Source organism: Dendrobium catenatum, unplaced genomic scaffold (genome assembly GCF_001605985.2).
Source record: "Dendrobium catenatum unplaced genomic scaffold, ASM160598v2 fragScaff_scaffold_390, whole genome shotgun sequence".
Classification (NCBI taxonomy): Eukaryota; Viridiplantae; Streptophyta; class Magnoliopsida; order Asparagales; family Orchidaceae; genus Dendrobium; species Dendrobium catenatum.
Genome location: NW_021318852.1, coordinates 2,010,078 through 2,034,868, shown reverse-complemented (window position 1 = coordinate 2,034,868; position 24,791 = coordinate 2,010,078). Strand labels below are relative to the sequence as shown.

General features: G+C 38.1%; 3 protein-coding genes across 3 annotated transcripts; all 3 read right to left on the bottom strand.

Annotated features, from left to right (window-relative positions):
* Positions 1-6,169: 6,169 nt before the first annotated feature.
* On the bottom strand, positions 6,170-6,712 carry LOC110108706. The gene has a single exon (XM_028693938.1). The coding sequence runs from the start codon at positions 6,710-6,712 to the stop codon at positions 6,170-6,172; it is 543 nt and encodes a 180-aa protein (XP_028549771.1).
* Positions 6,713-14,244: 7,532 nt separating this feature from the next.
* LOC110108705 lies at positions 14,245-14,769 on the bottom strand. The gene has a single exon (XM_020839463.1). The coding sequence runs from the start codon at positions 14,767-14,769 to the stop codon at positions 14,245-14,247; it is 525 nt and encodes a 174-aa protein (XP_020695122.1).
* A 2,989-nt stretch (positions 14,770-17,758) lies between these two features.
* LOC110108712 lies at positions 17,759-18,545 on the bottom strand. Its single transcript, XM_028693937.1, has 4 exons — positions 18,185-18,545; positions 18,029-18,102; positions 17,879-17,917; positions 17,759-17,762 (listed from the first exon to the last, which is right to left on the bottom strand). The coding sequence occupies exons 1-4, from the start codon at positions 18,461-18,463 to the stop codon at positions 17,759-17,761; spliced, it is 396 nt and encodes a 131-aa protein (XP_028549770.1). The 5' UTR covers positions 18,464-18,545.
* Between the last annotated feature and the right edge of the window lie 6,246 nt (positions 18,546-24,791).

Sequence of the window (24,791 nt, the reverse complement as noted above, 5' to 3'; positions counted from 1 at the left end):
TCCATCTCTCCATCTATAAGCCCAAACTTTTTGAGCATTTAAATCAAATGGATGACAGCATTTTACTTCATTTGCAAGCCTCAGGGGCCTCAAATTTACCAAGGGTCACATCAATTTGATATTAGAGCAAATCCTCAATAGTGAAAGTTTTCAACATGGTAACACAAGATTGCAAGCGATAGTGGGAAACCATTTGTCAACTTATTGTTATGGAATTTTCATATTCGCATTAAACCATTTAAATTAATTTTATTAACTTTATTATATGGTATGCAAATCAAAATGATTTCATTTGATGACATACCTCTTCATGGCATGATATCATGGTTCAAATGCAAAGAACAAGAGAAGTGTTTGCTAAAGCAAGAGAGAAAATTATAAAAAAGATTTTAAGGAGAATAAATATTTATGGTCAATCTAAGGAACCACATGGACAGTGGTAGTTAAACCTAAAGAAATAATAATTCAAACTTCTAGAATTTTGAATGAGTAAATTGTTAAATTTTTTAAATTCAAAATCATCAAATTTTGAAGATTGAATTTTCAATGATGGAGGGAATGCCAGTTGAATTCAAATGGATAGTGATTATATGAGTCAAAACGAACCAAATAACCAATTACAATCTTCTATAACTGGCATCCACTCATTTGGAGGGGGTAGTTGCAACTTGGACTGGCTCTCCACTAATTGGCTATCCATAGCCAATCATTTGGTTCACAACCTAACTCCTCCCTCCTAATTAATATAAAAACTGACATAAACTTGTTTAAATACTCATTTACTTCAATGAAAGGGATTGATGTTGGTTTATAAAATTTTTTAGCTAAATAAGAGAACTTGGTGGCCAGCTAAAATCCTATAAGTTATTTAGCGTAAGCATCCACACTTAATATGTAAGAGCGAAATTTTCTCTAGAACTTTATTTCCTTTTGCTATTTTATTATTTGACTGCTAATTGTCTACAAATCTATATCAAGTTCCCTGACCTTTCTTTTCAAGAAAAATCATAAAACCCCACTTGAATGCTTACAGCCAGAACCTATCAACTCTTTTCCTAATTTGAATTTTCCATCAACTCTAGAACAATCTGGTCAGTCTCCTCTATCAAATCCAAGTTTCCAACCAGTGTTTAAACCCATAGACCCCATAAATAAATTTCTCAAACTTAAAAAAAAATTACTCTCAAATTAATGCTATCCACCATTTTGTATCTCCAGTCACCACATCTCCATTACAAGCCCAAACTTTTGGAGTGCTTCAACCACATAACAGGTTAACTTTAATACATTTGCAAGCCTTGGTGGCCTCCAATTCACCAAGTTCACATCATCAGGTGTATTATAATTACACTATGTTGCATTGATACACCTATTTATGAAGGCGTGTTGTATCCGATACACGGATACGTCTCCGATACGACACCGATACATGTCCAATATGGCTTTGCCGTATCCAATTAAAATACTATGTAATTTCAAAACAACACGCATATCCGATACGTGTGTCCGTTGAAAAACAAAAAAAAACTAAAAAAAAAAGACCCGTCGTATTTACTTCAGCGACTGCGAGCAATGTTCTCTCATTTTTTATATGGATTTGAGTCTCTTGATCTGAATATCAGCATTTTGCATTAATAAGGAAGCAAAAACTAGTTACATGTAAAGACTCTAGTAAAGAGTTAAACCCTATCACTATCCTCCCTCAACAATGTCAAAAGAGTTGAGGGGAATTCACTATTATTAACATCAAAGAAAAAGAAACTATCGAGCACCGCTAAGTTGGCACAATAATCTACAGGCCGATTACTGTCCCTATTTATGTACCGAAAAAATAACCTGCTTGAACCCCATCAAAAACGAAAGGTCCGGCCCTTCCCAACTGAAGTGGACCTTATTTCGACGATCATTCAAATTTTGCAGCCACTTAATTGCACTAATGCAATCTCCCTCAATAATAATAATATCCTCCACCTCCAGCATTCAATCCATGACCACTTCACGGATAGCAGCAGCCGCCCAGATCTCAGCTTGAAAGGCATCCCAATACTCAACACATCTACCAGCCGCAATAAGCAATGCTCCAACATGATTCCGAACCACGATGCCAAGCCCTGCCAGATTAGAAGTTTTTAAGGCTGCGTCCACATTAAACTTCAACCAACCTGGACGCGGGGGGTGGGGGGGGTACCATTGCTTGTGAGAAGACAAGCCAAGGGGTTGGTTAATGTCCCATTGCTTCAGAATTGGTGAACCGTAAGGCTTAGGCAAGATTGAAAGAACAGTAGCAGCTATAATAGACGGAGGCATGTAATTCCTTCCATGCTTCATATCGTTTCTAGCACGCCATTGTTGATACACTGCGTAACAGCAAATCCGTCCCATACCTGGGTTATTGTCAGCTGCACTAGAAAGCATTGCAAGCAATTCATCAAGGGAGTTAGCCTTCGGCATAACAAAATCCCATTTACTGAAAATATCAAAAACCTCAATCAGTTTCCCACATTGAGTAGTGCAGTGATCTAAGTTCTCCTCAACATTGCATCCCCAAGGACAAAGGGCCGTATCAGATAGTCTCCTCCGAAATAACCAAAAATTGGTCGGAATGGCATTCCTGAGAAGTCTCCACCAGAAAAAATCCTCCCTGGGATGCAGCTTCAGCTTTCTCATCCAATTAAACTGGTAATTGTTCACTCCAGTTTTAGCACGATAGGCCCTAGCTCAGGACAGTCAGCACCATTACAATTATTGGTACTAATATCAATAATACGCTGTCCCATAATATTGCCAAAACATTTTTCAACCTTTTCTCCATTCCATTGCAAAGAGTCAACCAACATATCACTTACCTTTGCATTCTCCATCTCAATAACATTTACAAATGTTGGCCACCTCGCCAACTCACGGTCTAGAATCCAACGATCCTGCATCACCCCAATACGCTGAGCATCCCCAATCTTTCATCGCAGAATAGAACGGGGCCATAGCACCATCATGAATCACCTTCCAGGTGATTGAAGCTTTTCGAACCTGAGTATTCTTCCAAATTTCCAAACCATATTTATCTCTTATCACCTTATGTAACATAGAGTCAGCGTTTTGAATCATTTCCCAAGTAACCGGGCCCGGAGGGGACCCTGCCAAGAGGATAGATAGTGAAATCCCAACCCTCCTTAGTCCCTTGGTTGGCATAATTCCTTCCACTCTACATAATGCATGCCTCTACTATTATAATCTTTCTGCCATAGAAACCGTCTTCCCAGTTTCTCAATTGAGTTTAAGACTCCACTAGGAACAGCGGTATGAGTCATTAAGTACATAGGAATCGAAAGAAGAGAGGTTCTGATAAGTAGAGCTCTTCCCGCCATAGAGAGGTGTTTCTTCCCCCAAAGATTCGCTTCTCATGAGCACCTTTAATGATTTTAGAGAAATCATTAGCTACCAAGTTCTTCATTACCAGGGGGAGTCCAAGGTACTCAAGTGAATCCACCTTCCTGTATCCCATCAGCTTGGCAATTGTCCACTTCTTCCAACTTGGACACCTTTTATTAAAGAGGATGGCCGATTTTCCACAATTAACTTTTTGATCCGTCCAGTCGCAATAGTCATTTAAAAGGCTCACAACCCGAATGGCATTGCTCCTGTTAGCTTCAGCAAAAACTAAAATATCGTCAGCATACAGCAAGTGCGATATTTTTTCAGCATTTCTAACAATCTATATTCCAAGTGGTCCTCCCCTATATTTAAAAGATTTGATCAGCAATTCTGAACAAATAATGAATAAGTAAGGTGACAGAGGGCACCCTTGTCTAAGCCCACTCTTCGCATCAATCCAAGAAGTGCTGCTCCCATTGATCAGAAGGGTAAACCTGGGCCGAGCAATACAATGAATCACCCATTGCATGAACCGATCTGAAAACCCCATCAGAAGCATCACCCTTTGAAAAAGTTTTCCATGACATACAGTCGTAGGCTTTCTCCATATCAACCTTCAGTGCCATCCTTCCTTCCTTCTGAAGCGAATACTGAAACTTACTCATCATCTCCTGTGCAATCAACCCATGACTAGATATAGACCTCCCGTGAACAAAAGCTCCCTGTTCTTCACTGATGATGTTGCTCAACACAGGTTTCAGCCGATTGATGATAATCTTAGCAATCGCCTTATAAAAGGATTGACATAAACTGATAGGTCTGAATTTAGAAGGTTGATTGGCACTATCAGTTTTTGGGCTACCAAAGTATCTTTCCAGCTTTCACACATAGAATTAGTGCAAAAGAAATGAAGTATAGCTCTAGTGACATCAGATTTAACAATTTCCCAGTAAACTTTCAGGAAAGAGGAAGTAATACCGTCAATACCAAGTGCTCAATTGATCCCCATGCTAAAAACAGCTTGTCGAACCTTCAGCTCCGAGATCTCTGCCTCCAGACTCACATTGATCTGTTATGAGACCATATCCTCCCTCTGAAAGTTGGGCCAGTTATCCATCAAGACCTTATCTCTCCTTCCATTTGAACCTGAAGAACTTCAAGAACTCCTGAATGAGATTTGGCTCAGTGATCCTTTCTCCACTCGAATTTTGAACTTCAACAATTCTATTCCCCCGTCTTTGTGCCGAAGCAAATGAATGAAAGAAATGAGAGTTGGTGTTTCCTTCCTCTATCCACTTCGCAATACGAACCAGTGTCGAGTTCAATTCAACAACCTTTACCCGAAGTTCCTGATCTTGAGCTTCATTCAGGCCATCATTAGAGCATTCTAGCATTTGCAGTTCCTGAATATGACCTTCCAAAGAATCCTTCAATTCCCCAAGTTCCTTCAGACGGTTACGGCTCCAAAAGAACAACGCCCTGAGCGTTCTTTGACACTTACGATTCAACACTTCAGCCGGGTGTCCATAATCGTTCTTGGTCCAGTTCTTCCACACCAACCTCCACGTGACTGGATAAGTCATCCAGATGTCCTCAAATCTAATACATTTGCTTCCAGATCTCGAGATGTTAGAAAACAGGCTCAATAATAGCGTACAGTGGTCCGAAGCTATACGAAGAAGATGCTTTACCGTGGCCAAAGGAGCCATTCGCAATCCTTCAAAGTTCATTAACACTCTATCTAATCTCACCCAGATTTTACTGTTGCCAGTCTTGTTATTTGACCAAGTGAACTTTGGCCCCAAGTAACCCAAATCGTGAAGGTCATTATTCACAAGGAAACCAACCATTTCTTGAGCAACATTGGAATATCTAAATCTTCTCCCACCTTTCTTCTCACTCTGATCAAGATAACAATTGAAGTCCCCCCCCCCACAATCACAGGGAGCTCAGCATTAATTTCATAGCCAATAGTGTTCCATAGAATATGCCTTCCATGATAGTCTTTGCACGCATAGACTAAAGCTATTACCCATTTCTGAGAATTGGGTAACACCAGATGCCCAATTAACACTTGGTCTATAGCCGTAATAACTTCAAATTGCGTGACATCTCGTCTACACAAAGCCAACAGTCCTCCCGATCGGCCCACAGCTGGGAAGTGTATGAAATCCCATTCACTTCCAATAAGCCATTCTACCTCATATCTACTAATGTCTTCTACCATAGTTTCCACTAATCCCACAAAAAAAAAAAAACCCCATTACTCACAATGAGGCTTCGCAGGTAGTAACCCATTTGCTTCTTACGGGCTCCCCTACAGTTCCAGAATAAGATGGAGGACATTAATGAACCCAAGGGGAAGCGTACCCGCCGCTCTGATCCTCAGCCATCTCCTTCTTCATCTTCCTTGGAAGTTCTTCTATAGGTCCAAGTTGACTAAGCTCTTTATCAATCCTGAACCTATTAGTCCTTGGAATAATAGGTTTCACACCAGCCGTAAACGGTAATGGATTTTTAAATCCCATTCTAGTTTGTTTACGGGTAAGCTTAATATTGCTTTGAGGTTCCTTAACCTTGCTCAAGTCCACTTGATTAGAGATATTAACATTCTGTTTTCTACTACTGTTCGTCCTCTGAGCATTCCTCCATATTAAGATTAACAGCATCTTTACCTTTCTAAGGCTCCTCCCCATCTCCTTTATCACTAATACCATTAAGCTTTACTTGGCTTCCTCTTTCTGTTTTAACAACATAATTGATTTTCTTGGTTTGCATCAGGTTCTGCTTCTCAGAGCTACCCGCAGCTTTCAGAATTGCTTTCCACCTGTCCACCCTGTTTCCTCTTATCCACATTTCTTCTATTCACAGCATCTCCTTGACCACCCAGCCTAGAAGGACAGAATTCCTTCTGATGTCCCACCTTGCCGCACCCATAGCACATGAGGCCAATACCCTCATGCTCTACCTTTTGATAGAATCTGTCATTCATACCATTGACCCAAACCCCAGACTGAAGTTTGTTGGCCAAATTCATTCGAACACAAACTCGGGCATACTCCCTTCTTCCCGAATTCCCCGTCTGCGCATCAATCCAGAGAGGAACTCCTATCCTCGACGCAATTCTATAGATGTTACAATCATCCCAATACTGAAGTGGGAGATTCGGCATCCTTATCCATACCGGGGAGGACAGCCCTTCCATAGACGCCGGGGAGAAACTCGGCGTCCACCTATCCAATCCCACTATGTTTCCGCCAATAAACCATGGTCCTCCACACAGGACAGCATCTCTGGCTTCAACAGAAGAAAATAGACAAACAAAACAATCATACCCCATGGTGGTTAGCTAAAATTCGCCAAACCTTCCCCATTGTCTCTGAATCTCCGACTTCAATAGGAAAAAAGAAGCTCTTCTACCCAAAATTTTACCAACCACTGCTCTATTCAGCATTGCCAAATTGGCTTTCACATAATCCAAATTAAGATCAACAGCAAATCCATCATGAGAGATAGCATCTATCTCTTCAGAATTCGGGATCGGAATATGATCTGGTTTCCTCCGAGCACTGCCACCTCCTGCAGCGAATAACGACCCAGTAAACACCATCTTCTCCTTCAGATTTCCCAGGTTTTCCTCAATTTTTCCAGAATCGGCATTTCCACAGGCACTTGATAGGCCCTTCGATGGATTATCTAATCCAGTGGAGCTGGACTCTCCTATGTTCACACCTACAGCATCAACAGTTGCTACTCCCCCTCCATATACCATCACATTATCATCCATAATAACATTGTCCATAACAACATTATTCAGATCTTTCCGATTCGAACTCACCTTGATTGAGCTATCGAGTCCACATATAGCCGTATCCATCTCTTCCATCGCAGCTCTACCATCCAGAAGAACAGAACTCCAATCAGCTAGATCCGCACTCACCTCCAACGAACAAGTTCGTCCCGGCATGGCTGCATCCACATCAAATACCTCCTCCATGTCTACCCTGCAATCCACGATAGGAGGTATCTCTTCCACCTCCATCGATGAATCCACCACATTGAACGTCGGATTGAGCGTCATACTCACATCCAACTTCATCTTCAGCTCCTTAGTCACCTTCGGAGGTGAATCCTCCATTTCAACCCCATCAGATCAAGTCTGACCGGAGCCTCCCTTCACAAGCTGCGCCCCTTTGGAATCCAAGCTCCGCGGCTTGACCTCCCAACGGCCTTCCATCAATCCCTCCAATATCGATTTGCCTGCAGCCCGAGCTTTCCCTTTCGACTTAATAATCGCGGGTTTACTAGGAGATCGCTCTCCGTGCTTCTTCAATCCTCCAGATCCAACTCCTGATCGCCTCCGCTCGTCGCCACCTGCATTCCCTTCACCACCACCCCCGCTTGAGGGGGGGTGAGCTTCGATCACCCCCCGCTATACCCAAAGATTCTCTCACTAAAATCGCCAAGAGAAAGAAAGAAACGGGTGGAAATGACGCGTCAGGAGTCTCTTGATGATATGAGAATATTAGATATTGCTAATCTTTCACTTGATGAGCCTGAATTATAAGCTATGATATTTATTGAAGATGATATGGAAGTTCAAAGACAAACCACTGAAGAAGCTAATCAAATCATTCATTCTATTGAATAATTGAAACTTCATGTGCTAGACAATTTATGTTTATGTTGTTGTTGAACTAAACATTTAATGATTACTTTTATTTTGATATTATAAGCTACAAGGCTACAAATGATGTTACTTTCATTTTTTTTTAATTTTAAATATTATGCTTTGATTGCTTTCTTAATTTTTATGTATGATTTATAAATTATAACGTCGTGTTCACATCGTACCCGTATCCTATATTTTAAAGAATTGACGTTTCTCGTATTTGTATCGTGTCATATCCGTGTTGTCGCATCCGTATCGGTGCAACATAGTAAATACATTGTAAAATAAACTAAATATAATTGACATATTTCTTAGTGTTTGATTTTCTGCTAATTAATTTTAGAATAATATTTTTTGGTGTTCATTTGTTTTTTTTTAAAGAAAAAGCATAAAATGCTTCATTATTAACTAAAAAATAAATTAAATCCTAATAGCATTTGATTCCTTCTTTAACAACTTAATAAAAGTAGGATGAATCTTATTTATGACTAAATCATCCCAAAAGAAAGAACTTAAAATTGCATAGTTAGTACAAAGATCCACTAACTTATTGTAAAACCCGAAATTCGTCATTTGAGTGCGTCGCATGCATTTCGATGCGCCGCAACGAACTTAAGTGAAATTTCAATGTCGTCGGAATTCGACGAAATAAATTTTATTAAATTCGTCACGAAATTTCGAACCTTATTTATGACTAAATCATCCCAAAAGAAAGAACTTAAAATTGCAAAGTTAGTACAAAGATCCGCTAACTTATTGTAAAACCCGAAATTCGTCATTTGAGTGCGTCGCACGCATTTCGATGCGCCACGGCGAACTTAATTGAAATTTCAATGTCGTCGGAATTCGACGAAATAAATTTTATTAAATTCGTCAAGAAATTTTAATCGAATCGATATAAAGAACTTGTATCCAATTTCGCACGATTTTGAAATTAAAATTCGCCGAATAACGTTTAAGTAATTTTTAGCCTCATCTTCCATTTTTACCCCTAGGAGTTCTTGAGGGAAATGACAATAGCAAGGGTACATGCGTAATTAGCATATAAGCCATTCTCTAAAACCCTCCCTTACTTAAGGGACCGATTATTTTGGTTCCTTGGTGTTCTTTTTGGCCGAACTAAGGGAGAGGGCGACGGGAGAGAGGGGGAAGGCGACGGGAGGAGCTCGAAGGCCGGCGGCCAGTCTTTCCGGCAAGATCTTTTAGGAAAAACGTAAAGGGAGGCTTGGAGAAGCTAGGAGGTAAGTTCTTTTTGAAGAATCTTATCTTTTTTCTTGAGTTATTCTTGAAGTAAGAAATCTAGAGTTTGGATTTTCTTGAATTTTCTTTAGCAAACTTTTAGGGCTTGCTTAGGAATATGTTTTTAAGTAAATTGCAAGAAGTTTTCTTAAGAAAAATTTAGGTTTTCCGGCAAGAGGGGGAAGGCGACGGGAGGAGCTCGAAGGCCGGCGGCCAGTGGGTTTTCCGACAAGATCCTTTAGGAAAAACGTAAAGTGAGGCTTTGAGAAGCTAGGAGGTAAGTTCTTTTTGAAGAATCTTATCTTTTTCTTGAGTTATTCTTGAAGTAAGAAATCTAGGGTTTGGATTTTCTTGAATTTTCTTTAGCAAACTTTTAGGGCTTGCTTAGGAATATGTTTTTAAGTAAATTGCAAGAAGTTTTCTTAAGAAAAATTTAGGTTTCTAATTTAGGGTTTGGTGAAAACAATTTCTTTTGTTTAGAAATGTTATTAAGATAGGTTTAAAAGCATGATTAAGCAAAGATTTGAATTTTATTTTAAGAAAATTGATTTTTAAAAATTAGGGTTTTTCCTAACTTAGAATTTTTAGGTTTGCATGTTCACTAAAACTATTCTTAAGAGTTTAGTGATGTCTCTAAATGATAGAAATTGAAATTTTGAGAAAAAAAATATTTTTCTTAATTATTTTATGCTTTAATTCTGAAAATTTTAATGTCTTATTTATATGTATAAGGAAGGGGAGTATTTTAGAAGCAATTAGAATGAAATGAATGAGATTTTAGGTCCCCATAATTTAGGTTTTATTGAAATCCAAAATTAATTTATATAAAATTTAATTATGTGTGGGAATGAGGATGTATTAACTAAAGGATATAAGTAAGAAGAGAATATGAAGCTTATAAAAGAATTTTATGAGGGGATTAGTGAAATATAAAAGTTTATTTTGGCAAGAAGTTTATGTTATGTTATTTTATTTAGGTTATGACTTGAAAAAACACAAATAAAGATGAGAAGAGGAGGATTTCATAGTATTTGGAGGTAGGATTCTTTTCCTTACATGTCCACTTGATGTTTCATGCTTATATCACTTTTATATGTTATGCCCTTATGATATTGATTTATAGAATTGGATATTTGTTAAACATACACTACATTTACTTCATGTTTCTCTAAAACACATGTTAAATAATCATTACATGTTTATTTAGTTCATGTTTAGAATGCAGATCAAATATTTGTTCATGTTTTGAAATATTTGAAAGTATATGAAAATGAAAGAATGTATACTCATATGAAAAGAATAAAGAAATGATTGTGCATGATTGATTACAGAGTACCAAATACGGTGCAAAAGTACATATGAACAATACGGAAACATTATGACCTTTCAGGCAAAAGAGGAAAAGGAATAAATGATCAAAAGAGGTTTGTATGCCTGATCAGTACACCCCTAGTACTCCGAGACAGTTGTATATGATAAATAAGTAAGCATATGAGATTGCATTCATTTCATGATATATATATGTACATGACATACCTAAATTATCTCTCATTCTTAAGACAAATAAATTAGCATGTGTAGGAAAACAAATAAAAGCAAGTCCCCTTTAGTTTAAAAAAAGTAAATTTCATTTTTAAGTCATGTGAGCATGTTTAGGATTAGAAATTTCTATTGAGCGTTAGCTCATTCCCTAGTATTAAGATGCTTTTCAGGAGAACCTGCAACAAGAGATGGCTAACAACCCGAAGTTTACATACAGTCATCGTACCCCGGGTGACAGGTTCTTTTACTTTTTTTACTAGTTGTAGTTACCTTACTTTTTTGTGGCTTTGTCATAGCATGAATAGTTAGAAGTTTTAGTCACCTTGTATATATTGTGAACTCTCTTTTGAAATGAAATAAAAATGTTTAGAGGCGCATTATGTTATTGAAGTCTTTTTAGAAATTTTTATTAACATGTAAGATGATTAGTGATTGTTCTGAACGTCCGATTTCTTTCCCACCTTGTATATACGAGCTAACTGGGCCGGATCGTGACACTTATTGCTTTCCCTTTTAACAAAATTAAAAATAACAAAATTGAACTCTTTGATAAATGATAGATCTCCCAATTCATTGCTACCTTTCCTCACATAACCTTGAATGAAATTGATTATATTTTTGTTGTCTCCTTCTATGATTAAGCCCTTGTAAGCAAATATCAAATCTTTAACCACATCCTTTATTGATAAAATAGCTTGAAGCTCCAATGAAGCGATATCCCAATGAATCCACTTTTGACCAAAAGCCATCAAGAACCTTCTCTTATGGTCACGAAAGACACCACCGATCTCAGCCTTGTAGGAAGGACAAAGGGAAGCATCTATATTAACTTTTATCCAATCGGGTGGAGGAGGATGCCAATAATAATTGAATAACCTTGCTGGTTGATTAACATCCCAGATACCCGAGTTAAAACAATTTAAAGGCTTAGAGACAGCAGAATAACTCACAGCATTTGTAGCAACTACCAACGGGCTGGTTGCAAGTCTATTATGAACAAACTCATTCCTAGCTTTCCATTATAAGAAGACCGTGTTGCAAAAAAGATTAACAAACCAATGATTTTGGCTATCCAACCATATACTACATGATTCAAAGGTATTGAAACTATGAATACCAAAACCCCAATTGTTTAGATGTTGAATGACTTCTTTTAATTTCCTATATTTGGTGACAATGTGCACAATGTCTTCGACCGCCTCACATCCCCTTGGACATCCATTATTATCTTGTAATCTTCTATAGCTTAAGAACTGATTTGTTGGAATTACATTATTAAGAACTCTCCACCAAAATGTCTCCACTCTTGAACTCAGTTTAGCATTTTTAAACCAATTCCATCCAGAAAAAACTGTAATGCATTTCTCCAATGATTCGGTTGTCATTGCCGAAATTGATTTATCATAATTCCTATGAATTAAATCCAATTGATCATCTGAACATTCAGAAAATATCTAAACACTAAATATCAGATTTACAAGATCTAGACCAAAGAAATCTCCAAGCTTCCCTACATCCCAGCAACCATTGCATATAAACCTGTCAACCGTGAGATCACTGCATTCCCTTGATTGCACAAAGGTTGGCCATTTATCAATGCTTCTATCCAATAACCAAGTGTCTTTGATGACATTTACAGATCTCCTATTAGCAATTCTCCATTTGACAATTGGTTTAAGAAATTCCCCTCCATTGCATAATAGTTTCCATGCTGCTGAACTTGTTTTGTCCGAAGACAGATCTTCAAAAATTGGACCATATTTAGGGAAAAGTACTTTATGCATCAAAGAGTCTTTGTCTTGGCAATACCTCCAAGCCAATTTGGCTCTTAGTGGACCAGCTTTCTTAGAACAGGGAACAATTCCACATCCACCCAAGTTATTTGGTCTACATATGGAATCCCAGCATACATAGTGAAGTCCAGCTCCTCCATCCTTCTTGCTCCATATAAAACTTCTGCACAACTTATCTACTTCATTCAAAACACCTTTTGGAACCAAAGAAAGAGTTGAATGAAAAGTAGGAAATGTTAGCAAAACCGATTTGACCAAAGTGATTCTTCCGACAAAAGATATAAATTTTCCACCCCACACACTCAACATACTCAATGCTTTATCTAAGAGGAATTGAAAGTCAGCTTTAACAAGTCTTCTCAATGCAACCTTGATGCCCAAATAGGAAAATTCTTTGATCTCCTTGAAATTCATAACTCTTGGAATTGCTTTTCTCCTCCTTTTGACTGTTTTCCCAAACAGAATTCCAGATTTGTTAGAGTTCACCCTTTGACCCGTCCAATCACAAAAGTCCAAAAGGATGCTTTTAATCTCCTTAATCATCTTCATACTTGCTTCCAAGAAAATGATAATATCATCGGCATAGTGAGTGATCTTAGGCCCATTAGAAGAAATATGAATACCAACTGAATCCTTTTTTTGTGAAAAAGCATTTGAAAGAAGTTGTGCACAAATAATAAACAAAAATGAAGATAATGGGCAGCCTTGACGAAAACCGCTCCTTGCTTCGATCCAATTAGAGAAATTCCCATTGATTGATAAAGAAAAGCAAAAACTATAAACACAATCTAAAATGAGATTAGCAAATTTAGTTGGAAAACCAAAATACTCCAAAGCCTTGAACAAAGTAGGCCATCCCATTGAATCGTATGCTTGTTCCATGTTTACCTTGAAGGAAACTAAACCTTTAGAATATTTAGAATACCTAAACTTGTGGAAGACTTCATGAGCCACTAAGACATGATCCGAAAGTGACCTCCCTTTCAAAAAAGCCACTTGTTCCTCCGAAATTAATTTAGGAATAACAAGCAATAATCTATTTAAAATCATCTTTGTCGCTACCTTATAAACAGAGTTACATAAACTTATCGGTCTAAAATTGGAAGGAGACAAAGGATTCTTTACCATTGGAATCAGCACTACAATAGTTTTTTTCCATTCTTTACACATCTTTTCGGTTTTGAAGAAGTGATCCAAAGCATTCCATAAATCATCCTTAATTATAGACCAATATGATTTGATAAATGAATATGAAATACCATCGTGTCCCGGAGCAATGTTCCCACCAAGATCTTTGATAACCTTCTCCATTTCTCCCATAGAAAATTCTCTATTCACCACAAGCAAATCTTCTTCATTCAAACTCTTCTACGACTTAGGCCACCCAACCATAGAGCAATTCCTCACTTTCCACTTATCCTTGAAGTAACTGAATAATACATCTTCTATTTGTTGCTGGTCTTCAACAATCAATCCATTCTCATTTTTTATTTTGTGTATGAAGTTTGAATTCCTTCTAGCACTAGCATATGCATGAAAAAACCTTGAGTTTGAGTCACCTTCCATAAGCCATATAACCTTTGCTCGCTACCTCCACCAAGTACAAAGACGAGCAAATGTAGAATTCTAAGCATCGATTTTTGTTTTCAATAGCCACATATCCTCATCTGAAAGAAGACCGAATTCAGCCTCCTTCAATTGCAAATCCAAAATTTCTTTATTTAGCTCATCTTTAGATTGATTTAAGTCTTTGTACTTAGTTCTACTCCAATAACACAAAGCCTTTAGAGATCTATTCACCTTCTGATTCAGAATTTGAGGAAATTCTCCAACAGATTTTCTCCTCCATGCATCTCTAACCACTGCCATTGAAGCTGGAATTGAGGCCCATATATCTTCAAACTTGATATTCTTCTTACACGGAAAGTTGAAATCCAATAAGTTCAACAAAATCGGACAATGGTCCGATGCAACTCTAGCCAAATGCCTAACCCCCAAACGGTGAGAAGATTTCAAAGCTGCTGAATTTAGAAGACATCTATCTAACTTCTCAAGGATTCTTTCAGCTCTCTTCTTATTGTTGCACCAAGTGTACTTGGGTCCAATACACCCAACCTCATGTAAATCATTACATGTTATAAAGGACTTCATATCCTTAGGTCCAAGGGAATAAACAAATCTTTTCCCTCCCTTTTTTTCCTCCCTAGATATTAAGCAATTAAAGTCTCCACCCACTACCACAAGGATATCTTTAGACACATGATATTCCAATCTCTCCCATAGAGACCTCTTATAAACATCCTTGTTCCCATAAACAGCAGCAATTTTCCATTTTCCTTTTTAATAACATCCAACTCCCCTACTACAAGTTGGGAAGAAGACTCTAAGATATTGAACGAAGCCATATTGTGATTCCATAACACCATAATGCCACCCGACAAACCTTTAGATGGAACATGAAAAAAGTCCCAATCACTCCCTACCAGCAAATTAATATCTCTCCTATCAATAGAAGACAACTTGGTTTCAAGCAAACCAAGAAAGAACACCCCATGGTCCTTTATAAATTCCTTTAGGTAAAGAGAATCTTTACTTTTTGGAGCTCCTCTACAATTCCAAAATCCTATCGAAGACATCATTGAATAATAGGGGAAGAGTTCCCCAACTTCTCCTTCAATTCTCCTTCAAATCTTCTATTCCTTGGAACCAATTTAATAGGTCACAATCCTTTGAGCTGCTTCGTACCTTTTTTATTCACATTAGATGAACCATCACCCGAGATGCCCGCTTGAACTACCTTTATTTCATTTTCAGCCTCCAGGATATTGTCTACATTTTCAGATTTAGGTACTGAAGCATTAGGAGACTCTAGTACCTCAGTGTTCAGGCATTCCCCTTCCTCAACCAGTTGACTCAAGACATCAAATTGATTATCATTATTGGGAATGCAAGTAGAATTCGAAACAGCATTCCTTCTTTTACCAGATGAATCATTCCCTATGTCCTGACAATCATTACAAGGAGGGCCAGAATTTACCTCAAGCTGCAGTTCTTGAACCCGAGAAACTATTACCACATTAACATCTTCATTTTGTTTTCTTGCAGCATTCCCATCTACCTTCATTCCTTGAATCTTCCCAGCAACTCCATCTTCCTTCACACTCACAGACTTGTTAGCTTCCTTCATCCCGGGTCTAGTCCAAGTATTTTTAAATTTGTAGTTTCTGAATTTTCTCTTCCCATAATCCACATGAATCCAAGGTCCATAGCCTTCTTTATCAAACTCATTTACTCCTTCCCGTGATCCTGCATTTGAGTTAGGCTTGTTTGAAATAGCAACACCTTCATTGGAACTTTTAGTTTGATTAGTAACCAGAATATTTTCTGAACCAGCATTTGTACAACTACTATTCAAATGCCCAATCTTTCCGCAGTTGAAACAAAAATCAGAAACTATCTCATATTCAATCTTCTGGTAGAATTTTCCAGAAATTCCCTCCACCCAAAGGCAATTTATTCTCGAGCTTGATTCTAACACAAATTCTGGCAAACTCCCTTCTCCCCCATTGAAACATATTTGCATCAATTAAATACGGAGTTCCAACCTTTGAAGCAATTCTATAGACATTAATTTCATCCCAATGCTATAATGGGAGATTAGGCGTCCTGATCCAGACAAGAGCTGTTAAGCCTTTTAAAGAAGTAGGCTGGAATGCAAGATTTCATTTGTCCAAACCAATGATATGCCCATTCACATACCAAGGTCCGCTAGAAAGAATAGATTCAAGAGCCTTTGGGTCTTCAAATGCACATAATACCCATCCCCTTCCAAGTAAAGTCATATGGAATTTTCTAAATTGAGTCCATTGCCTCCTTAACTCCACCCCAATAGCATGGTATGGCACAAATTCTCCAAACACTTTCACCACCAAAGATTTGAGTAATTTGTTTGTATTTTCTACCTCATTTTGCATATGAAGCTTCACTACCCCATCTTCAGATAAACAGTCTCCAAAATCAAAATCAACTTTTTTAAAATTATTTCTTTTATTCCAGGCATTGGCTATCACCTTGCTCGATTGGGGAGGAATATCAAAAATCAAATTTTCAACATCTTTGCAATTGCCCAGATCAGCTGAAATGCACTTGCGTACCTTATCCAAATCAACATCAGAATGATGCACATCGTCAGGTCCCCTCATTACAGATAACTTCTCTACAGCTACAGCTTCCGAAACTTAAACAGAGTCTGAACCTCCACAAATAAAATCTTCATTTCCCATTCTAACCGAGACATCAGAAGAAATGACGTCCTTCGACACCATCATATCAGTTTTAATTCCAGAAAACTGAGAATCACCATTAGAGGAATGGAGATCAAATTTTACTTCTCTTTGAAAACCAGACGGATTCTGGGATTTATCCGAGACATCCATCATCACCTTCTTACCCTTTCCAATGCAATCCATCTATTTTTTTGGTTGAAGTAATCCACCCTCATTAATAACCAGGGGTAAAGCAAATTTAAACCTTGACTTGGCATCGTGATCAAACACCAAGTTTGCATCACCGAAAGTAGGAGGAGACAAACCATGATTGGAGCGTGGAAGAATACGAATCGCATTTGACGATGAACGACGACAATCACTGGCGTCGGAGGATGAAGGCCAACGGCCCTCCACCGTCATCGGTGAAAAGCGAGTTTTCCGGGAAATCAAAAACTCAAAACAAAGTTTTTTCTCTCTCTAGAAAATCCAGGACTCTCTCTCTAGAAAATCAGGGACTCAGGAGATTATTAACACTTTTTTTTTTTTTTTTTTTGCAAAGTTAATCCAAAATTTTTTATTTTTTCATCATGTCACGAATCAAGGGCTTACCGTTTGGAACGCATGCGGTTTTGTGGAGGTGAAGGTAAGGTCGTAATAAAGGTCGAGCCGGTCAAGGCACTAGCACGGGTTGGTCGCGTGAGTGAGGACGATAAGATCGCAAGAGTGAGGCCGTGTGGACACGAGCAAGGTCGCATAGACCCAAGGAAGGTGAGATCGTGTGTCGACGTGAGCGTCAAGGTTGGGTATCACGCTGAGCAGGGAGGTGTTGTGGTCGCGTGAGCGGTAAGGTTACGTTCATGATCTTTTAAAATTCACCTGAATCAAAGGAATTCCGAATGCATAAAAAGAACTGGTTACACTATTCAAAGCCCCTAAAAAAATACCTTCAATTTGATATAACTTCAAGCAAACTCTCAAAAAACTTAAAAAACCTTGTATTTTGAATGCAATTCAAACCCCGTTCAACTAAACTGCCACAAAATGAAAAACAAAAAAGTGCACTTATATATGATGGAAGAAGTTAATTTGCAGGACAATTGCTCTAATCTATATAGTATAAAAGCAGATCAGGAGATGCAAACCATGGAGTTATGTACGCCAACACAGGATTTGGAAAATGACGTACAGATCTATTGAACATAACCCTCGCATTCTCCTAATAGAAGAAAGACGGCGATTAGAAACAAAACCAGTAGAGATTTTAACAAAAAAAATTAGAGGGGTGTCTTCTGCTTTACAATGAGGATCTCTTTATAACAAACATCGGTCTTGACGATGCCTCTCTCGTACACAGAGAGGTGATGTGATGGAGCTTTTCGAGTAGAGCGACTGCCCCAGTAAACGGCGAAGGAACTTGCGAGCAAGAACAGAACGACGAAGAAAATAGTAAAGGGCGAAATGGGAAGGCGGCGATGCCCATCGAATTCATCAGTTTGATTACCTTCGATGGGCTCATCTGAGACCATCCTGCGGTTGGGTTCCATCTCTGTCCGGCGATGTCGCCTTTTAGGCGCCATGGAATGGACGCTATGAGTAGGAAAGTACAGCTTCCGCTTCTATTTGGCAAAGTCCAAGCGGAATATTTTTTTTTTTCTGAAAAGTACAATTATGCATTAAAAGAAGACAGAGAAATTAATTACAATTTATAAAAGGGTAACATTCTTCCTTGATTAAATCTAGCAAAGAGGACGAAATGCTACCCAAAGAAAAACTATCAAAAATAAAACTACCATCTAATGTCAAAGTAGCACAAAAATCGGCTACTTTATTACATTCTCTATTAACATGATGAAAAATGACTTTATTGAAATCATTGAGGAAGAATAGCTCCTTGACCGGCCAATTCTCCAAATGCCATTTGACTTTCTTCAAAGAATCTTGAATGAATGTAATAACATTGAGATTATCACTCTCAATAATAAGTCCTTTACTTTCAATCATCCAACGTTGAATGAAGTCCCTTATTGCAATAACCACCTCCATCTCAAGTTGTGCGACATTCTAGTGTCTCTATTCTTCCCAAAGGCAAGAAGAAGTCTATCTTTGTAATCTCTGAAAATTCCTCCAATGCGAGCACGATTTGAATTAAAAAATGAAGCATCCACATTAATCTTGATATGATCTAACGGTGGAATGAAAGTTCATAAAGGATATTAAGCTCTTATAAACTAGTCCCGAGGCTAACCAAGAAGGGGTGAATTGGTATTTTAAAAAAAAAAATCTTTCAATCAAAATCAACAAACTCAAACCACCATAAAAATATGAGTGCGGAAATTAAATGCATAAGTAGAAACAAAGAAAGAACATACTGGATTTATAGTGGTTCGGTCAAACCTTGACCTACGTCCACTCCTCGGAGGCACCCTCCGAGTATTGCACTAACTAAGTGTCTCTCCTTTAGCTCCCACAGTTAGGCGGAGAAGCCTTTACAACAGACTCCTTTTTCACCAACCCCGGTGCGGCAGAGAACCGACTCATTTTGCTTCCTCCTGAAGCGGGTAGAGAACCCAGATCAATTGCTGAAGTAGACATCCCAAGAACCTTTCAAGGACGAAGGACGAAGAACGAAAAAGACAACTTGGAACCTTGCTTGGAGCAACCTTTGTGAACCCTCTCACAAAAAGTATCGGCCTGGCCGATCGGCATAAATTTCGCTCAATCAGCCCGGTCGGTTTGGGACAATTAGAGTAATTTTGGTCACATCGTTCAGGACGATAAAATATCGTCCTGGCCGATTAGTTCAAATCCGAGAAAAATCGTCCTGAACATCGCACTCAATAGAAGTAGGCCGAATTTGCATTAAAATCGAGCGGAGCGGAGCAAAGCTGTTTTGACGGAACGCAGGCGACCGGCGGTTCTCCGTCGGCCTTGTATGGCTGACAGAGGGTCTTGGTTTTTCTCTGTTGTTCTTGACGGAGAGATGAACTGGTTGAGCGGAGCAGAATGGATATCTTGCTCGGCGCTCTTGGCGATTTTCTCGGATAGTTGTGATCTTGGAATATTGGCAATGCTTTGGAGTCTTGTAGATCTCCATCTACCTGAGGTTTGTATAATGTCAGAAAGAGCGATTCGAACGAATCTCTTGCGATTGGCGAAGATCCATTGACCTTGTATGGCCGTTGTTTTTCATTGGTGCATCTTTGTTGTTCTTGAAGGAAAAAAGAACAAAATGAGATAAATGATGGAAATTCTAAGTAATCTGAATCGCGATGGTTCTTTGATGAGGATTTTCATCAAATCCAACTCGGAGACTATTTTTTAAAAAAAAAATTATGAAAATTCTGAGGCAATCATGGAAATGACTTCTTGTTTTTTTTATTGTCCTAATGGAATTGCTAAGGTAATTTTCTTTATTATGAATGTTAACTGGAGTTCGGGATTGCTGGTTTTATGGATGTTCTTGTATCCATAAACGGACCTAATGATTTTGGAACTGCTGTTTTTACTTTGTTGGCTGGAACGTCAAATTGTTCGGCCCGTGGATCTATCAGGTTTAAGAAGTTATTAGTTTTTGTGTTTAAAGACAAAGTAATTGTTTGGTTAATTGTTTATCAATTGCCCTTCGAAGATCAAATCGTATTGGTTAAAGATTTGAAGGATTAAAAGTTTTTTTGTTTTCCTCTTGTTAATGTGAAGAGAGTGATGAAGATTATCAGTTTGGTTGTATTTGGCATTGATGAAGCCGGGTATTTGATTCTTCAGGTGGTTGTTGTTGGTATGGCTTCTACTGGTACAGTTCTTTCCAGTATGATGGATATGGGGGAGATTCTTAGTCGGCTTGAATTTGCTTATGAAAAAGCTGACTCTTGGACTATTGAGGAGACAGTTGATGTTCTTGCTTTGTCGTTGCTGATTGGTTTGTTCTTGGTGGATGTTGTTGGTTATGTTGATACAACATCAGAGGTTTCTATTCTTTATTGGAGCTTGTTGGACCCTGAGATGGATGGGGTTTTGGTTGAAGATTGGATAGCTTGTTTAGTAGTTGTATTTATTTTTCTTAAAGCTTGTTATTTTTTGCTTGTTCCTCTTATAGGTTTCTTATACCTTTTTAAAACCATCATGATGAAATATGAGATTTTTACTAGGTTTCATTTTCCATCTTTTGGGAAAGCTGCGATACTAACCAACCTTTTAGGTTGTTATTTTACTTGGTATCCCCATCACCCCAATGGATCTAAAATGGAACTTAGTGAATCGCATATCCATAAAGGGTTGCTTTTGCTTTCTAGTTTGTATTAGGTTTTTCTCATTTTAATGCAATTAGCCTTTCTTCAAAAAAAAAAAGAATAGAAGTAGGCCGATGTCTATCGTCCACGCCATCATCCCGACCAATCCTAAGATCGGCCTAGCCGATGTGATCGTGCAATCAGCCTTAATTGCTTTCCATAATTATCAAATTAATTTAGACATAATTGTGCTACATCATCCAGGCCGATAGTATATCGTCTTAGACTATGTCCTAAAATAAAGAATACCTAAATAGATCATGGCGGATGATTCTTTCTGATTTGAACCTATCGACCTGGCCGATACATTATCGTCCAAGCCGATCGGCTCAATGACGACTGCCTTAATCATGATGCCCTGATTAGAGTTTCTATTTTTGAACTGATCATCCAGGCCGATATAAATATCGACCCAGCCGATGTTACCAAAAATAATAAACTCTAAGAAACAATCAGAAATTCTCCCAAGGTATGTGTGTGTAAGGTTACTTAGCATTATGAGCCATATCTTTTACAATAGACTCAAGAAAAAGAAAAGTGTACAAAGTGACTCGGACTTAGTCTACCAAATCTTGAGCTGGTTCCAATTGCCGTTTGATCTTGTGGACCTGAAATGTTAGTAGGCAAGACAGTCATAGAGAAACAAGAGTGTTTGTTATTATCAAACTCATAATCCATAGATTCATAATAATCTCCCCCTTTTTGTTGATGACAAATACACAACGAACAATTCTAAGTAGTTTAGGACAATAGTGTACTAGAAATAGTACAAACATAGAGAACATCAAATATCAAAACAGAATAATACAAGTACAAACATACTACTCTCCCTCTTGACATCTCAAAAAAGGAGGAGACAAATAAAAACAATGCAGAAACTAAATAGCAGAAAAAAAAACAGAAACTAAACAATAGAAAATAAAAACAAACTAAAAGAAAACTAGTAAAATGATGGGCCCTGATCGTCTGAAGGAGGTGGTGGTGGTGGAGGCTGCTAAAAGTAGGTAGTCAGTGTAGCAAACTAAGCACCAAACCAGGCAATATCCTGATCGTGCTGCTGCTACTGGTGAGCAACGTAGGCGTCAAAACAGGCTAAGTCCTCCGCATGTTGCTGCTCCTGTACAACAACGTAAGTGTCAAATCAAGCCTCCCACGAGTTAAACCGCTCCACCAACTGGTCCAGCTATGAGTGCTGGTGGAGCAGAAGAAGTGTAGGAATAGGTGTAGGAGCAGGTGCAGGAGCCTCCTCTTCCCCAGCCCGAGCTTCTCTGTTCCACGGGTGGAGACGAGTACTGTGAAGAGTTTGAAAGGAAATGTTAGAGTAGAGAGTAGGCTGGAGGTTTGGTGGAGCATGATATTGGAGGTTATACTTTGATTCTAAGACATAAGAAATAATATGTCCTAGGGGTAGATTTGGTTTCCTCCTATGACCTGGATCCCGAATGATAGTAAGATGGTCGATGTAGCAAAAGATCAGGTCGGTATCATTGAATTCACGATTTGCTAAAATATAAAGATGGTGAGTGATGTAAACACGATCACCATCCTTAGGAATTATCAAAGTGCAAAGGACATACTGGACGGTCCTAGCATCCTTGAGTAAGGTGCTAGTCTCGCCTATATGAAAAATGGCATTAGAATTGCGAAGAAAATGATTGGTCGGAGCCTTGTCAAAATCAGGATCAGAAAACAAGGTGTAAAGTTTATCCCATGTGGTGGAAAGCTGTAAAATCTCTACACAATCCTGATATGTGATCTTGATGGGGCGTCAATTCACATATGAGGCAATAGAGGTAAAAGCAGAATTAATGCGAAGACTTGCAAAGAACTCATAGAGAAATTCAGAATTAAATGGGACAACAAGAGTGAGAAGAAAGCACAAGGAGGTATGGGAAAATAAGTCTAGTACCAGATAAGAGAGATAATTTGGATTGACTGTATAAGGGTCCATAGTGGCCCTCGAGGAACTTCTGTACGGGTGACGAGAGCACTTTCCTCTAGCCATTTTCAAAGAATAGAGCACTAGTTTGAGAGAGCTTGATTGAAGAAAAATGCTGGAAGGCTCTGAATTTAAAGGATCGGCCAGATTGGCCGGGCCGATTGCAGGATCATCCAGCCCGATAAAGTTTAATAATTACGTACAAGCTGATTGGTCAAAAAGGCGGTCTGATCGTCCGAGCCAATCAGATATCGGCCAAGCCGATTAGACATAGGCGATCATCCCGAGGAGTCAAGATGGACAACCGTTGAAAAAGTAGATCATCCAGGACGATGTCCAATAATGAATCGTATGGCCGAATTTAAAATGTTTAAATCATGTGCCACGTATATCGGACAGGCTAAACAGGTGGATCATCCGGGCCGATTGTCCAAAAATGAATCGTCCTAACGATTTTAAAGATTTTAAATGTATATCCACGTGTATCTTCCAGAACAAACACGTGGATCGGTCAAGCCAATTTTCCATAAAGAGGAGAACATCATCCGAGCCAAAAAAACATATCGGTCACGCCGAAAAAAGATTGAAGAAGAAGACGATCAGATCGTCCAGGTCGATAATGTATCGTCCAGGATGATCAGAAACAGAAAATCAAATCAGTCGGCAAAGGAAGTTTTCAGAGTAAATTGATCGGATTGTCCTGACCGATAGTGGTATAGGGCGGGATGATGTGAACAAAAATTGAGAATCAGAGGATTGATGGAGATGATCAGACAAGGCCTAAAAAACTTAACAACAATAAAAATGACAGACAAAAAGGACAAAAACACAAAGAAAACAAAAATATATATATATATATTTTAGTTTAGGAAGGCATGAATATGATAAATGCTCAAAGTAATTGAATTTTAAAGATTTGTAAGACCAATGAGTTAATAATGTCGAGATATGAAAACAGTAGAATATCTGATCCTGTTAACCCTAGCTCGGACTTCTTTCAGGGCAAAATTGTCTTTGGAAAACAAAATACCTAACTCAGAACAAACTAATTGGGTAAGAGAAAAAGATACGTTTCAAACATGGTTCCAGAGAAAATATCTTATAAAATAATATACCAAATTAATTTATCTTAATCATGAAATTTGAAATCAAGCTTTTGAAAATATCAAGTAACCCATGAATTCTTCTAAAATTTTTAAAAGTTTCAAAGAGAAATAAGCTTGTCTTTTATGGGCTCATTTTATGCCTCTTGTCAATTTAAAAGGCACACTTTGCGTATCTTTTGATTTTTAATACACTTTGTGTATACTTTCAATTTGGCGTCATTGCGTATCTTTTTGTTTTGGCGTCATTGGCCTCCCTTTTTTTGTTTTTGCAAGCTAGATTTCTTTTCAAAAACTCTTAAATATTTTTAGTTGTGAGTAGATCTTCCAGATATTAAAGAAGAAAAAAACTCACTCTAATATAAGAAAGAATAAACCACAAAACAGACTCATAATCATATGATGAATGCAATGGCAAGATTTCAATTAACTTGAAAGATATATAAAAACTTTGAACATTATATATATATATATATATATAAGGTAGATTATTGTAGCAAGTTTAAAAAGATCTTAATTTCAAAAACCAGTTTTTAATTTAAGATAGACTTTTGTTTAGAAAATAAAATTATACCAC

Bases quoted from the DNA above. Each gene is read 5' to 3' on its own strand.
- LOC110108706 (XM_028693938.1), bottom strand. From the start codon at position 6,712: ATGGGGTATGATTGTTTTGTTTGTCTATTTTCTTCTGTTGAAGCCAGA.
- LOC110108705 (XM_020839463.1), bottom strand. From the start codon at position 14,769: ATGAAGTCCTTTATAACATGTAATGATTTACATGAGGTTGGGTGTATT.
- LOC110108712 (XM_028693937.1), bottom strand. From the start codon at position 18,463: ATGGCGCCTAAAAGGCGACATCGCCGGACAGAGATGGAACCCAACCGC. The intron at 18,103-18,184 runs GTAAAGCAGAAG...TTCTTCTATTAG, and splicing joins GTTATAAAGAGATCCTCATT to GAGAATGCGAGGGTTATGTT. The intron at 17,918-18,028 runs GTTTGCATCTCC...ATTTTGTGGCAG, and splicing joins TTGGCGTACATAACTCCATG to TTTAGTTGAACGGGGTTTGA.